The sequence below is a fragment of the Canis aureus genome, chromosome 16, assembly GCF_053574225.1.
Source record: "Canis aureus isolate CA01 chromosome 16, VMU_Caureus_v.1.0, whole genome shotgun sequence".
Lineage (NCBI taxonomy): Eukaryota > Metazoa > Chordata > Mammalia > Carnivora > Canidae > Canis > Canis aureus.
The window spans coordinates 9,885,020-9,900,242 of record NC_135626.1 but is presented as its reverse complement, the minus strand read 5'-3'; the positions used below and the strand labels follow the sequence as shown (position 1 = coordinate 9,900,242).

The window sequence follows — 15,223 nt, the reverse complement described above, 5'->3', positions numbered from 1 at the left end:
TGTTACCAAGTCAAGCTGTAATCATTAGGAGCTTCCATGAGTCACATCCAAGCTACACCCTCATTTCCCAGGGAAGGAGGGGTTTGTGGGGTGGGAGGGCCAGAGGTTCATTCATTTCATGCAAAGAGGGGGAGAAGCCTGATTTTCAAGTCATCCTGGGACTCACTGCATCTTTCTGGAAAGAATGGGCACAGGTGGAATAGAAGGGAGGTGGGAAGGGAGGGAGGGCCCTGCTGGCTAATATGTGATGCCCACCACCCACATCTAGAGAAGAAGGGTCTTTCTCCCACAGGCAAGGGTCACTAGTTCTTCCTGTTGCTCAGAATCTGAATTGTCAGGTTTTCCCAAGCTGAGACACACATGCATCAGGAAACCAGGCCCTAACTCTAAGTAACTAGCACCTGCTCCTATAAAAACATGGAAGTATTGCCACCTCGATTCCCAATCCCCCTCCCCCAAATTAATTTAAGGGACTACTTAAGGGACCCACCATCCCTGTCTGCAAACCACAGCCAGGTCTGCTCCAGGCGAGGCTGACCAGCAGTGGGGAGCAGTTATTTCCAGAATCTTTGGTACTTCTGCTCTTCTGTGTTCTGGACAGAGGGATACTCTTCCCCCCACCCCCCCCCCCACCCCCGCCGTGTTGACAAACCTCCTATCTGTTTGAAGCTGTTTCTTCTAAGTGACTATAACTGAAAGGTGAAAAGCTACTGGAGAGAAGTCTACAGACTGATGTGAAAACCCCTGTCCAGTGAGCAGGTCGCTGCTCTCGGCCCCACCCACAGCCACACCGAGTGACGAAGTAGCAAAGTCTTCTGAAGCCCTACCTCTCGGGGTTTAGCCTTCTGGTGGGGAAATTGTCCCCACGGGGCCAGGCCTCCTCGGGGGTGAAGACAGGCCTCCCCGGCCACACAGTCTGGAGATGCTGCACTTGCCTCTTGGCTAACTTGTAACTGCGGCAAGTACTTCAAGAGAAGTCAGGACCCAGGTCAGAGAGTGGAGAGGTCCTTCCCGCCCCTCAGCACCCCCACCCCGACCCCAGTCGCAGGCTGACTTGGGGTGTGCTCCTGTAGCCCCCATAGGACCACCTCCCGACAGACTCTTCTCCTCACTCCATGCGTAGAGATTCCAGGCAGAAAACGTACCAAAAAAGAGACATTCATCATCACCAGAGTTTCTGTATGACTTGTGTGCAGAGTCGAGGCCAGGCCCACAGGCCCTGATGCCCGATGCCCGGACCCTCCCCTCCCTGGGCAACCCGAGGTGGGCTTCAATCCAGGGGCTGCAGGGCTGGGACTTGCCCCAGGAGATGATGTCACCTTCGTCCAGAACCCCAGTGGACAGACAGGAGCAGGAGTACAGCCACCCCATGCTCCAGAACCCCGACGCCAGGATGTGGCCATGGGGAGCTCGAGCCAGAGTCACTCCCGGTCTTTCCTCAAGATGGGCACATATGTTCTATCAAAGTTACTTCTGTTTTCCATCTTCCCAGACATTTGTTCTATTTAGAGGATTCTATTTAGAATACATGCAGAGTCTAAGCTTTACCTCGTTCGCAGCTCTGACACAGAGAGCAGTTTGTTGGCTAGGACGCGTGAAAGCACCCACGCTCCCTAGGAGGCACGGGTCACGCTGGGAAGCCCACTGGCCAGCTGGCACTTCGTCCTTCCCCGGAGTCGCTAACCCGCCTTTCATAACCACCGAGGAAGGAATTCATTCTTTTTGGTGAGTTTAGAAACTTGGTTTAAAAGGCACTCTATTTCTTGTTTTGGTTTCAACAGAAGCTAAACACAGAAGTATCCTCAGTATTTTGGTATTTTTAGCAAAGGGCTGTACAAATTCCCTTCCAGTCTGACGCCTGGAGAGCCCACTGGTTCTGCAGCTAAAAAAGGTGCCGCACCGGTCCTGGCATCAGGCTCCGCTTCGTGTCTTTTCATCAACGGTATCGATTTTCTCTGGAAACCATTTCCATCCCAAATTGGACACCAGGAATGTTGCCAACGTGTTTACTTTTGTGTATTAAAAATTAAAAGGTTTTAATAAAGAAGTAACCAGGCAGGGTGTTTGATTTCTTGCCATTTTCATGGGACTAGAATTTTTGTAAGCAAGTTACCATCAGTGGTCGGTAACGATGATGCTGCCCGTGGACAGTGCTTTCCAGGCTTCCTACGGTGAACCTGCCCTGCTCTCAGGAAGGGGGAAGGGACACTGAGGCCCAAGAGGAAGATTCTGGTATAGGAAAACTTTTCTCACTGAGGACCCCCTAGAGCATAGCAAACATCAATCGAGAGCTACAGAGATAAGAGTGTGTCATTCCCTGCCTGCTGCTTTTTGAACTTTTTATTGAAAACTGAAAGTGCACACAATGGGAGAAGTCCCTTCCCCCCCCCCACCCTCCGGCCAACAACAAGAGGCACTTGCCAACCCCGCACCGCTGACCAGGGCTCCCGGCCCAGCCCCCTCGGTGCCTGCAGGACATTCCCGGGGACTACAGGCTGGCCAGCGTGGGTAAGGGACGGTCTTCCCTCCCCAAGCAACCCCTGTTCTTGCCCCAGGCAGGGCACCCAAGCCTCCTGCCACGCCATGGCCTTGCCAAGTTTGTGCGGATTTCCGCCAGGGTGCGTTAGAACTCCATAACCTGTCACGAGTATAAACCGGCTCCCGACATAGGGTAGGGGACCCAGACATTCCTAGCATCAGGCCAAGATTTGGGTCCCCGGATGGCCCTGCTCCAATTGCCAATGAGTCAGGAATTCAGGATGTGGCAACGTTTTTAATGGAAAGTCAAGCCATGAGGATCTTTTCCATCTTACACTTAAAACAGAGCAAATAGGACATTACAGCGCCATCTGCATATTTTTCTAATCTAGAGAGAGAAAAAATGTTTCCAGAGAAAGCAGTGAAGTCTGTACTTTTACAATCGGGCAAATGATGAGAGATTAGGGGTCACACTTGAGGTCACCCCTACTGGCATCCCGAGGCCCCTCAATCACAGATAGATGGCCTATTGATGTTGTAACTGGGGTGGAAGTTGAACCGGTCATAGGCGGTGATGTAGTTGTCGGGACCTGTCACGATGCTCTTCTCCATGTAGACATTGAAAGTGTTGTTCCGGAACATTCCACCTGCTGCAAGTTGTCTGGAAAACTTACTTGAATTTGGATAAAATACTTTCTGGAAGCGAAAAGGGACACTGGAATTAATAGGGTGTGGGAACGCCCCTGAGCAGTCAGCCATCAGGCATTTCTGGAAGAAAGATAAGAATTTGTAAGAAAATGTCATCTCTGTTCCTAGGAAGCAGAGAAGCCAGGGTGGGCAGGATGGCCTGGTTTGCCCCAGACCATCCCCGTTTATACCTGATGTCTGGGAATAACCACTAATAGTACCTCCATTCACCCTACACGGACAGGAGGATCATACACGGGCATAGACAACCCTGCCACACCTGACCCCAAGTAGAGCTGGTTCTGTTCCTGCCAATGGTGCCACCGGGCAAGTTGCTGGACCTCTCTGAACTACACTTTTCTCTTCTGTAAAGAAGAGACGAACTCCACATCCGTGGGTTTCAACCCCGACTGCACACTCAGATCCCTTGTAGAGCTCTAAGATGCCTCTGATGCCCACACCCCACCAGCCCAGGGGCATGGGGAGGCGCTGCCCTAGTGAGGTGAGGGCGCGGTGGGGAGCACAGCCGAGTCCATGCACGTGTGCGCAGGCACCCAGGGTGGTGATTGGACCAGCAGCACAGCGTCATTGGGGAGACCCTGAGATTTCTGACGTACAGGGCCAGGGCTAGGTGTTTTACCCCGGACAGGTGACCCGCTCTTCAGCTCTCCTCGTGTCAAGATCACCTGATACTCTTTTTGCTTGGCAGGAGGCAGGGGCAAAAATAAATGTCTTCAGTGCATTTCTTTCTTTTCTTTCTTTTTTTTTAAAAAAAAGATTGTAGGTCAGAAGGAGGTTCTTCCTGCTGCTTACTGACCAGCTTTAGCTGCAGCCCGCTTTTCGGTATCCTGACCTGAGTCTGCAGGTAAAGCCCGTCAATTAGTAGCAGGAAGAACCTCCTTCCGACCCTACCTGCAGAGCATCTACTGCTTCACGGCCCATCGCCTGCTAAGACCAGCGAGGGGCAAACCCCCACAATTTAAAAAAAAAAATAGGAACTTTTTTTTTCAATGGTCTTGTTTCTAAAAGTAAAACATTTGGACCCATGTTAGTGAGTTGAGTGTGCTGGTATTTTTCATGTTAATACCTGATCCTGGGAAAAATGTGGAATCATTTTGATTCTGGGTGAGTGACCCTTAAATGCTTTAGAAACTTTCTAGATAAATAATCTCCTCACAAGGGCTGTATCTCCCATGTGAAACAAGCAAATGAGCAACTTGGCCAGATCTCTAAATGATGAGTATTTCAAAAGAAACAACAGCATCATCAGCCCAAAGTGGGTGGCCCTGCTGTCCTGAGTTATCCAGGGAATGCTTATGCTGGTCAGCCTGGCCCTTCACCTGGGCCCAAGAGAGACACCAGGGGGCTTCAGAAGGGGGTTCTAGAGCTCCAGACTGTGACATCAACCTCCAGAAGGGGGTGAGGATTCCCCAAAGGTGCACAGATCCCCACATCCAGCCACGTGGGGATGGATGCCTTGTCCGCCAAGAGGATGCCTTGTCCTCCTGCCACCTGTGATTTTGGCCCGTCCTGTCTCTTTAGGCCACAAGTTCATTAAAATCAAGTATTATTCCAGAAAGAAAGCAACTGTTCACTTGTCTGCCTCAAAACTCATGGCCTTAAGATGACAGAGGGGGTGGGACGTCTCAAGCCAGTCTACACACACCTTTTCCATCTTTGACACATTCCATCGCTAAGTTTGCTCACTCACTCATTTCCGCTCTGCTCTGTCTGGAAAGGACTTGATGTGCCACCTCCAGTTTTGTGAGGTTGGAAATCTGGGCCCTTCCCCACCGCCCCTCATGAGAAATCCAGGGTCACAGCCTCCTCCTGGAGATGTTCCAATGACACACAGGTGCTTCCAAGCTTGGCTTACCGGCATCTCATGCACGGTGGGGGCCCTGCTCCCGTAAGCTTGGTTACTGGTCCTGTACATGGAGACAGGCTCCTTGGTCCTGGCAGATGAGAAACAGTTACTCCAATTCTGCCCAAGCCTGTAGTCTTAGAATATTCACTTGGTGGCGCTCTGTTGGGAATGCCACAGGTTGGTGCTGAGGCTCCGAAGGTGGGGTGCCGCGGGAGGCACGATGAGCCTCCCTGCCTCCTCGGCTCACTTCCACCCTGGCTCTTCCCCAAGGGAGGCCAAAGCCCTAAAGAACTCCCGGAGGGGGATCCCTGGGTGGCGCAGCGGTTTGGCGCCTGCCTTTGGCCCAGGGCACGATCCTGGAGACCCGGGATCAAATCCCACATCGGGCTCCTGGTGCATGGAGCCTGCTTCTTCCTCTGCCTGTGTCTCTGCCTCTCTGTGTGTGTGTGTGTGTGTGTGTGTGACTATCATAAATAAATAAAAATAAAAAAAAAAAGAACTCCTGGAGGGCAAATGCAGACCTCAACCGGGGTGGAGGCTTGGCACATACCGTCATTTCCCGGGGAAGATGGGTAGGTCAGGACCCAGGGCTCAGCCTCCACACCCTGCCACCCCAGGGTGGGAGGGTCCCTTCACTTTCAGAGCCCTGGGCAGAAAACATGCCTACAGTCTCTAAAGCCCAGGCTGTGGTTGGGATGTCAGCCGTGCCTTATGCCACCAGATGTGGGGCAGGATGCTATGCTTCCACCCTCAGCAGTCTCTCCTGGAAAGCAAGAATACTAACAGATCTGGTCTACCGGCCTGCAGAGGAGACTAGGTGAGGGAGGGCAGGGCAGGTGTGGTGGCGGGTGTTCTACTACTTTACTACTTGGGTCTAAGGCTTTGCAAGAACAGCTGCGGGGGGGGGGGGTGGTGGTTGCGGGATTCGGATTCTGCAGAGACTGCTCAGCTGGAGAGGCGTGCGGCTGGGTGCGGCTGCCTGGCCACCCCGCCCCTCCTGCAGTGACCCGAGCACCCCCGCAGGCGGGTCTGCAGCTTCGGGCAGCACTTCCTCGCTCCCTGGGTGCTAACCGCGGGCAAGTCCGTTGACCTGGGCTGCAGGGCGGGCTGGGGACTGGGGAGCCCCCCGCCCCCTCCAGGCCCGGCGCTGGCCCGGTGGCCCCCGACCCGATCCGTCCTCACCCGTAGCCCCGGAACCACGCCGGGTTGTTGAACCTGACGGGCAGGTTCTCGTCCACGCAGTAGTAGTCGCTGGTCCTCGGCGGGGGCCCCGCGGGGGCGGGGGGCTCCTCGGCCGCCGCGCACTCTCGGGGGCTCGGCTCCGACATGCGCCTGGGCTCCCGCGCTGCGGCGGGTGGGAGGCCGCGAGAGGCGGCGCGGCGTCCCGTTGCCAGGCGACGGCCGGGTCAGCTGCCCGGGCGGCCCCGCCCCGAAGGCGCCGCGCTCCCGGAGGCCGGCGACCGTGGCGGCTCCTCGCGGTGGGGTGGCGAGCGCGGACCTGCCCCTGGGCCGGCTCAGGCGGGGGAGCGCGAAGCCCACGCCCAGCTCCGCACGGCCGCCCGCGCCCGGAGGTTCAGGGCAGACTCCACCTGCGCCTGGTCCTCCGGGATGCTCCTGGGGAGAGCGGCAGGTTGTGCTAGACCGGCCGGAGGTGAGGAGGGCGCCCCGGGGCCGGGACTCGTGCGGGCTGCAGGGCCGAGCCGGGGGCAGGGCGGGGGGCGCGCCCCGGTGACTCCCGGCCGGCGGCGGGCCGAAGTGGGGCTCGCGGCGCGCGCGGACGGGGGCGGGGCGGGGCGGGGCCGAGCGGTGGGGGCGGGGCGGGGGCGGGGGCGGGGCGGGGCGGGGCGCGCAGGGGCACCTCCGGGCCGGCAGGCGGCGCTGCGGCGGGGGCGCGGCGGGGGCGCCGGCGGGGGCGGAAGCAGCGCGGCCCGAGAGCGTGTCCCCGCCGGGTCGTCCTCCGCGCCATGGCTCCCGCCGCGACCGCGCCCCGGCTGCTCGGCGCGGGTGAGTGCGCGCGGAGGGGCCCCGGGGACCGCGGCGGGCGTGGGGGTGCGGGCGGGAGCTGCCCGGGGCCCGCGGGGAGCGCGGTGGGCGGGCAGGGACAGCGCGAGGACGGCCGGCTCTCCCCGCAGGTGTCTGGCCCCGGGCGCTGCGGCCGCCTCTGCTCGGGACGGCGACCCCGGGGCGGGCCCGGCCCAGCGGCAGGACCTTGGCAGGCGCCGCGATCCCCGCGGTCGGCGAGCCGGAGGGCAGCGCGGGTAAGGCAGGCTCCCCTGCGGCGGGGGGGGGAGGGGGCGCCTGGCCCTCCCACGGGGGCTGAGTCGTCTGCCACGAGGAGTCCCGAGTGCGAAGCTTGGGGGGTGGGGAGCAGCGGGGAGCAGCGGGGAGCGGGCCCCGGAAGGCCGGCAGGCAGCAGACCCGCGGGCTGGGGGCTGGGGGCTGGGGGCAGGGGTCACTTGCACCTGCAGCGGCGGGTGGGGGGGTAGACGTGCGGCCTGGCTCCTTGCAAGGGCCCTCCCGGGACTCCTGATGGGGACCTTCCTTCCTCTGCGGGCTGGGCCGTCGCAGAAGGACCTCAGAAGCCAGCTGGGCCCCTCCTTTCTGGGTGAAGACTTGACAGGGACTGCCCAGGAGCAAAGCCGGGGTCAGAACCTGGCTCCAGCCCCAATGTGTGGGGAGGACCCTGTGGCCATCACCATCTGCTGCTGGGCCTTCCTGCCCCCATATAGCTCCCCTCCACAGTGGGAGCCAAGGGGTCGCAGAGCACAGCATCCTCTCCCTGCCCCAGATATCAGCCACCATATCCTCAGTGAGCCTCTCAAGCACTCAGATTTCTTCAACGTCAAGGAGTTGTTTTCTGTGAGAAGTCTCTTCAACGCCCGGGTGCACCTGGGACACAAAGCCGGCTGTCGGCACAGGTAGCGGACACCCTGGGCCCAGTGTGGGGGTACCTGCGGGACCTGGGGCACTCCTGCCTTGGGGTCCTTGTAGTCCAAGGCATCTATCAGTATGCGTGCAGCCCCATCCTGTTCCACACGAGGCCCCTGAAGCTCAGGGAGAAGCAGGGCTCTATCCTCAGACTCCACTTCAGTCCCCACCCCAGATTTCTTCCTCTGTGTCTCAGGGTCCTACCCGGGGCAGACCCACCACCAACAAGTCCTGTGAGCTGGGACCAGGGGACTCCAGGGTTGCTGAGATAAGGCTCAACTGCCTTGACGATGTTTTGGAGGGACATTTGGGAAGCCAGGGAGGGAGGTGGTGGAAGACATCTAGGGGAACAGCAATGGGGCCCAGCTCCCAGGGGCAGAAGAGCTGGGGCACCCTCACCCTATCCTCACTGCCGCTTGACTGTCTCTGGACACTGCTGTCACAGTGGCGGGGTCGCAAATTGTGCCCAGGGTTGGGGAGCCCCAGGAGGAACATGCCTCGCAGCCCCCAAGGCTGTGGCTGGTGGGTGGGGGGTTGGCCACATGCCCTTTGCCCACTCTAGCCTTGGTGGGGTCTATGGCAGGTTTATGGAGCCATATATTTTTGGGAGCCGCCTGGGCCAGGACATCATCGACTTGGAACAGACGGCCGTGCACCTGCAGCTGGCATTGAATTTCACTGCCCATGTGGCCTATCGCAAGGGCATCATCTTGTTCGTGAGCCGCAACCGGCAGTTCTCACACCTGATCGAGACCACAGCCCAGGACTGCGGCGAGTATGCCCACACCCGCTACTTCAAGGGTGGCCTGCTGACCAACAGCTCTCTCCTCTTGGGCTCCATGGTCCGCCTGCCGGACCTCATCATCTTCTTGCACACACTCAACAACGTCTTCGAGCCCCATGTGGCTGTGAGAGACGCGGCCAAGATGCACATTCCCACGGTGGGCATCGTGGACACCAACTGCAACCCATGCCTCATCACATACCCCATCCCTGGCAATGATGACTCGCCCCCGGCTGTGCACCTCTTCTGCAGGCTCTTCCGGACCACCATCAACCGGGCCAAGCAGAAGCGGAGGCAGATCGAGGCCCTGTATGAACTTCAGGGCAAGGAGGGGCCGGGGGCCGGGGGCCAGGGGACGGCTGCCCCTCCTTCCCTGAAGGCTTAGACCAGACTGCTCCTGGGACACTCCTGGGGACCTGCCTGCTCTGGTCCTGAAGTAGAGTGGCAGCCCACCCTGACCCTGAGCAGGAAGACTCTTCCTGTGTCTGGCCGGGTCCTTAGCAGGTTCCCCATTGCTCTAGGCATGGATTGAGTCCCTGCTCCTGGTCACCATTTGGCAGCTGCCCCCTTCCCCCCCGACCCCCCCAGGGCTCCACTTGAGACCTTTGGGGCCCAGCAGGCCCACGGAGGACACGCAGCCTGTCCAGAGAGGACCCGGCAGGAAACACGCTTGTCTTGGACTCTGAAAAGCCTCACTCATGCCTTGAATCGGGTCCTGTGTGCATCGGATGCTCCCATGCCAGGTGACTTTTGGTTCCCTACCAAACTATGCCAGGGCTGGGCTGCTTCCTCCACTTCACTGTTTCTGGAGCTGCTTTGTAACCTAAGGCTGCAGGGCAAGTCCCCGCAGAGGAGCACACCCAGGTTGGAACAAACCAGCAAAGCAAACCCCAGGATTCCCACAGAATAAAACTTAGGTTTGAACAAATGACTGTTTGGGGCCTGCGAGTTCCACGTTGTGGTTTATGTGCTTTTGCTTGTGGATATGGCATTTGTGCGACACCCACAGGGCCCACAGAGCACACAGTGCTCTCAAGCCTCATGTGGGTCAGAACCAAGGGGTCAGGGGTCTGACCACCAAGGGGCAGGCCGCCACACAGCCCGCACTCTCGGTGCTCAAGCAACGCGGCACTTGGCGACACCTGCTCATTTGGGAGGCCTCTGCAGGGGGCATCCAGGAGTGGAATCTGGGATCAGGCAGCCCACCTGTAGGTGGACACGTGCCACCTGTGCTAGTCCACGTCCTGTGCAAAGAGGCACAGGGAGACGGGTTCCGGCGTCCACCTGGCCTCTTCCTGGGGCAGGTGAGGGTGCATGGCAGGGCGTCCCTGCTGTCCTCTGCGGGCGCCATGTGCCCATGAGATTTACAAGGTGCAGGGAAGGGAGCACCGGCTGACCAGCACCGCTTTAACTTGCACACTTCAGAATGAAAATCCAGATTTCAGGAAGGTGACCTGAGGGTCCCTCTGTGGCTTTCACCAGACGGTGCTTCCCGCTGTGGGAAGGACATGGCCCTGAGGTCTCAGGGAGGTGTTGGCCCCCCACCGCTCGGAGCTGCAGAGAGGCCAGCGGTGAGGAGCTAGGAGACCTCAAAATGCAAACACAGTATACAACCCAGTTGTGAGCAGCGGTTCCTGGGGGTGGGGTGGGGGGACAGAGGCATGCCAGGCTGCAGAAGCAGGCCCTGTGGGGAGGGGCGGCCCAGGCTGCCCCCGGGACTACTCAGGTCTGGGCAGCACAGTCAGCGACACGAGGAGGCCCCCGTCCTGCCCTGGATGTAGGGGCTGGGTGCAGGGCAGCGGCCCCCACCCACACCACCGAGGATACTGTGCTGGTGCCCCACCTGGCCCCCGTCATCCCCTGTCCCCAGAGGGTCCCTTGGAATGCTGCAGGGTGAAGGCTGGTGAAAACCCAGGGGTAATGGGACTTGTTACTGGTCACCGCTATGCTCCTGGTACTGGGGGTGCTGGGGACACAGGACGGGGGAGGGGGGGAGCCCCTGCCAAGTGAATAGCAACCTGGACGCGCAGCCACACTGAGCAAGACACTTTCAGGGCACTAAGGACCCAAAGGCACTGGCGGGCTTCTGGGACAGGCAGGTGGGGTTGGGGTGCTCCAAGAATATCTAGGGGGCCCTGGGGGCTACTTGTAAACCGACAGAGAAGGATGATCCTGGCAGGAGGGGACCTGCAAGGTTGCCACCCTGGAGATGAACCCCAAGAGAGCCCAGGCAGCCAAAGGAGAAGGTGAGTGTGCTTAAGGCCAGAGGGAGGCAGGGACCGGCCTCCGGGTGAGGAGAGGAGGGTCGCCCCCAGCCCTCCCCCTGCTGCTGCAGTGCTTGCTGAGCCCACTCTATCTGACCTCTGGGCCCCGGCGGGGACGCACCCTGACCACCTGGTGACCTGACGGTGTTGGGGGCGGTCACCAGGACAATGACCCGGGAGGGCTGGGCTAGGGATTCAGGACCACGGTGCGATGAGTACCATGCCACCAACCAGGGGCCGGGGAGCTCAGGGGGCTGTGATGTGGAGAGGTCCCCAGACCCCGGCTTGGGGAGGGCCAAGGGAGGGCCTCCTGCCCCAGGTCATCCAGGAGACTGACTCCCCGGAGTTCCCCAAGGGCTTTGCCCCTCATGTGGCCATGACCTCAACCCAAGGAGTCTGGGCCGCTCCCTCCGTCCACCCCCCCCTCCCCACCCCGGTCCAGCCCCAGCCCTGGCCAGGGACAAACCACTCTTCACACACGTGTAAGATGATCCAAATCACCTGTTCACAAACGGTTGCCCTTCAGGAGGCAACAGGAATATTTTTGCACGGTTTATATTGTGAAGTGTCCCTCCGTTGTCCACAGCTCAGCCCCGTAGTGACAATGAGTCAGCCCTGCAGGTGGTGAGAGCCCGAGGGTGTGGAGGTCCGTGCTGCCACCCTGGGAGCTGCTGGAGCCAGGGCAGCGCCCTCTCCTATGTCACCTGTCCTGTGGCCGCCCACGGAGGGCCCAGGGCTGAGGTGGGTCCTCTCCGCCCGGAGAAGCTCTCTGCCTCAGGCCCCAGATCCTGTGTCGGGGCAAAGCCGCTGTCCTCACAGTCTGGCTGTGATGAGGTCGCAGATTCCATCCGGGGCCCCATCCTGGGTGTCCCAGAGCAGGGAGCCCTGGGGGCTGGCAGGGGGCCCCAGACCCACTCAGCCACCTGGAAGCTGCTGGGTGGGCTTCATTCAGTCGCCAAATGGACACGAAGCCCCTTCAGGACATTGTGCATGATTCAGCGTCCGCGGCAGACACAGCTCCCTGGGCTCGGGGCTGCCGCTCGAGTCGGGGAGTCACCAGGAGCCCTGGACCTGGGCCTGGTGGCCTCCTCTCCACAGGGATTCCTCTGCCTCGTTGTCAGAAGGATGAGGGACCCGAGGACGAAGAGACCCTGTCTCCGAGGTAGGGGACATGCAGGGCTTTGGGGGTGGGGGACAGAGCCTGGCCCCCCACATCCTGTGATTCCTGCTGCAGGGCTGAGGTGTGGGGGCCCCTCGTGCAGGAGCACGGGAGTCAGAGAGCTGTGGCCGGGGTCCCGCAGCCAAGGGAGCAGCGGGGAGGCTGGGGGCTGAGATTGTGCCTTGAGGGGAGTGGCCCCTCCACTGCCCACCCAGACCGGCCTGTCCTGACCCGACCCTGGGGCCCCCCACTCACATCCAGGCCTCACACCTCAGTCCCCCAGCCCCGCGGCATGTGGGAAGTGGACGGGGTGGGGGCTGCGTCACCCAGAGCAGCTTCAGGGAGAGGAGGAGACCCCATGTGCCCCGAAGGGAGTGGGACAGCTGTCGGTGCAGGGGCGGGGCGGCGAAGGGCCCTGACAGGGACACTGGGCAGGCTGCGCAGGGGATCCGCCTGTGCCTCCCCCTCACATAGAGAAGTAGCAGCACCTACTGTGTGCGGCCAGAGCAGGGACAGGACAGACCCGGTGCCCCCTGCTCACCCTCCTGGCATCTCCAGTGCAGAGGGGGGACCCAGACAGACAAGGGAGGTGGGAGGGAGGTCAGCTCCCCGGAGGCAGGCAGGGGCGCTCACACCATGGATGGAGGGCTCCCCCCTGTGGGGACATCCAGCCCCGCCTGCTGCCCAGACCTGCCCCTGCCTGGGTGGCCTTGGGGGTGGCTGGGGTGGGCCCGGGGTCAGGCTGGACCATCCCCAGGGGCTCAGGGGTCTGCGTGGGAGGGAGGGCCAGGCCCCTGAGCTGCTGTCTGCCCTCCTGCCTCCAGGGCACCTGGCGGGACCGGTCCTCGGAGGACCTCTGTCAGCACTCAGACACGTGTGTGTCCGACCTGGGAGCAGGAGGTTGGGGCGCAGGACAGTGCAGAGGGCCAGGCGGGCTGCGATGCCTCCAGGGGGGCTGCTGGGCACTGTCTCTGCAGAGCGCCACACAGGAGATGGGCAGGGGGCTGGGCAGCGGACACCTGCTCCAGCTTCTGGAGGGAGGGCAGGGGCACCACCCCGCCAGTGCAGGCCAGTAGAGGCTCAGGATGGGTGCAGCCAAGGAAGGGTTTCCAGATCCAGGGCCCGGAGAAGGCCGGGGAAGTCCTCCTGGCCAGATGCTGCCCGGGTCACTGCCCTGCTGGTCCTGAACCTGACTCTGCTCCTAGAGGCGGAGCTCACGAGGCCGAGCCTGAGGGTGACCCCAGGGGTGGGGGCGCTGTGTGGGTGAGACTGTGTGGACAGGGCGAGGATGGAAGGTGAGCAAGGAGCCCCTCGGGTGGAGGGCGGTCAGGGGCACCTGTGAGAGGAGTAGTTGGGTGAGGAGGCCATGTTGACCTCACCTCCCTGACCAGACCCCCCCCCCCGTTTTGGAACCGGGTAACCAGGCACCCGCATTCCAGAGGCAGGCCTCTACATGCTCACTTGGTTGGAGATCATCTATCCAAGAGCATGTTTTCCTGCTGCTTCCACATGTCTGGATGTTGCAGAGGGAGGACTGCACGCCCTGCCAGCAGTGCCACCCGCGGGGAGTGTCCTGGCAGGGCTCCCCGACGCCTCTGGCCACTTAGAAGGAAGGGTCGAAAGGTAACACGGGACCCCAGGGCCATCCCGCCAGCCCCACACCCCTCTGACCAGACCTTTGCAGCCCCGGGTCCCCTCCCCGAGGGTGCATGTGGGAGGCGGCAGGGGTCATGTGGCATGCGAACGGGAGAAGGCTGATGAGGGGTCAGAACCTGGTGGGCAGGTGGTGGTCACTCCCCAGGTGCAGGCTGGCTGGTGGGATGGGGTGGGGGGGCCGTGCCCTTCGGCCCAGGGCTGACCCCGGCCCTGCAGGGATGGGTCGCTGCGTCCCGGGTGCAGGGCTGTGCACACCCAGGTCTGTGTGTGATCTGGGAGCACAGGGGGAGTGGGCAGGAGCACAGGGAGGAGGGCCGGGCGGGGCTGTGAGGTCTCTGGGCGGCTGCCCGTCCCCCTCTCTGCAGAACATCAAAAATGAAGTGGAAAGGAGGCTGGCAGACCCCACTTCAACCCTTACCGAGGGGCAGTTGTGCCAGGCTGCCCAGCAGGGCCAGCATGGAATCCGACCCAGAGTAGCCGCACATGGCTCCCCTCACAAGGGACCGGGGCTTGTCTGGGAAGGCCTGTGACACTGCCCAAGCCACTGTACCTGGTCCAGGTCCTACACCGGACTCTGGTCCTAGAGGAGGAGCTAACAGAGGCCGAGCCTGAGGGTGATAAGCCTGGGGCTGGGGAATTGGGGTGTCTGGGCAGGGGTGGGTGCTGGGACCCACAGGGAGGCGCCCCCAGAGGCTGGGGTGGGGCCAGGAGCCACAGTTGGGCTCAGAGCACCTAGCTGGGGGATGGCAGTCGGGGAGACGTTCCATGGTGGGATATTGGCGGCGGCTTCTAGAAAATGCAGTGGGATATTCCTACTCTGGAAGGCCCTTCTGGAAGGCAGACATGTTGATCTCCTCTTGCAGCTTCATGGTCGCCTCAGCAGCTCGTGGTGGCTGCAGCCACAGATCCTCTACAATCTGAAGATCTCGATCCAGCTGCAGAAGCAGCAGCAGAAGCAACGCCAGCTCGGGATCTACAGGCCTTTCCATCAGTCCGCGTCATGCTTCCTGCAGCAGCAGCTCCGCCTCTAGTGCCCGCCTCCTGCAGGGGCTCAAGAAAGCAAGCTAGAGCCAGGGCAGGATCCACCACCTGGGGACCTGGAGCCAGCTCTGCACCTTTGCAGAAGAGATGGAGCCAGCTTGGGACCCAGCAGCCCTCAGGGAGCGCCAGCCCTGGAGCTACCCTCACTGCCAGCTCCCAATGCACAGTTTCAGCCCAATGCCCCACTCAACACTCTGTGGAGTGTTCCTCTCCCCTATTGTGGCTTCTGTTTGCTTTTGTGTTTGTTTTTGCTTTGTCTCTTTTTGTTTTTGTTTTTTCACATTATTTCTGCTGTTCTCTACTTTGGATTTTAAATAGATTTAGTTATTTTCAATTGAGCAACTCATGAGCATTAAGTA

The 15,223-nt window shown here is 60.6% G+C and overlaps 2 protein-coding genes and 1 long non-coding RNA gene across 5 annotated transcripts; 2 read left to right on the top strand and 1 right to left on the bottom strand.

Moving 5' to 3' along the window:
- Positions 1 to 2,753: 2,753 nt before the first annotated feature.
- On the bottom strand, positions 2,754 to 6,798 carry PIERCE1 (piercer of microtubule wall 1). Of its 3 annotated transcripts, none has more exons than XM_077851264.1 (3): positions 6,215 to 6,798; positions 5,042 to 5,120; positions 2,754 to 3,128 (listed from the first exon to the last, which is right to left on the bottom strand). In XM_077851264.1, the coding sequence occupies exons 1-3, from the start codon at positions 6,358 to 6,360 to the stop codon at positions 3,072 to 3,074; spliced, it is 282 nt and encodes a 93-aa protein (XP_077707390.1). In that variant the 5' UTR covers positions 6,361 to 6,798; the 3' UTR covers positions 2,754 to 3,071. The 3 variants fall into 3 exon arrangements, with proteins under 3 accessions (XP_077707390.1, XP_077707389.1, XP_077707388.1); XM_077851263.1 differs by having other exon boundaries at positions 2,754 to 3,174; positions 5,042 to 5,191; positions 6,215 to 6,779; XM_077851262.1 differs by having other exon boundaries at positions 2,754 to 3,174; positions 6,215 to 6,752.
- On the top strand, positions 6,344 to 9,672 carry MRPS2 (mitochondrial ribosomal protein S2). Its single transcript, XM_077851261.1, has 4 exons — positions 6,344 to 6,683; positions 7,165 to 7,290; positions 7,821 to 7,950; positions 8,544 to 9,672. The coding sequence occupies exons 1-4, from the start codon at positions 6,359 to 6,361 to the stop codon at positions 9,127 to 9,129; spliced, it is 1,167 nt and encodes a 388-aa protein (XP_077707387.1). The 5' UTR covers positions 6,344 to 6,358; the 3' UTR covers positions 9,130 to 9,672.
- A 2,558-nt stretch (positions 9,673 to 12,230) lies between these two features.
- Positions 12,231 to 14,918, top strand: LOC144285731 (uncharacterized). The gene is made up of 4 exons (XR_013353964.1): positions 12,231 to 13,401; positions 13,694 to 13,790; positions 14,189 to 14,437; positions 14,687 to 14,918. It is a non-coding gene; the product is annotated as an uncharacterized LOC144285731 (long non-coding RNA).
- Positions 14,919 to 15,223: the final 305 nt, after the last annotated feature.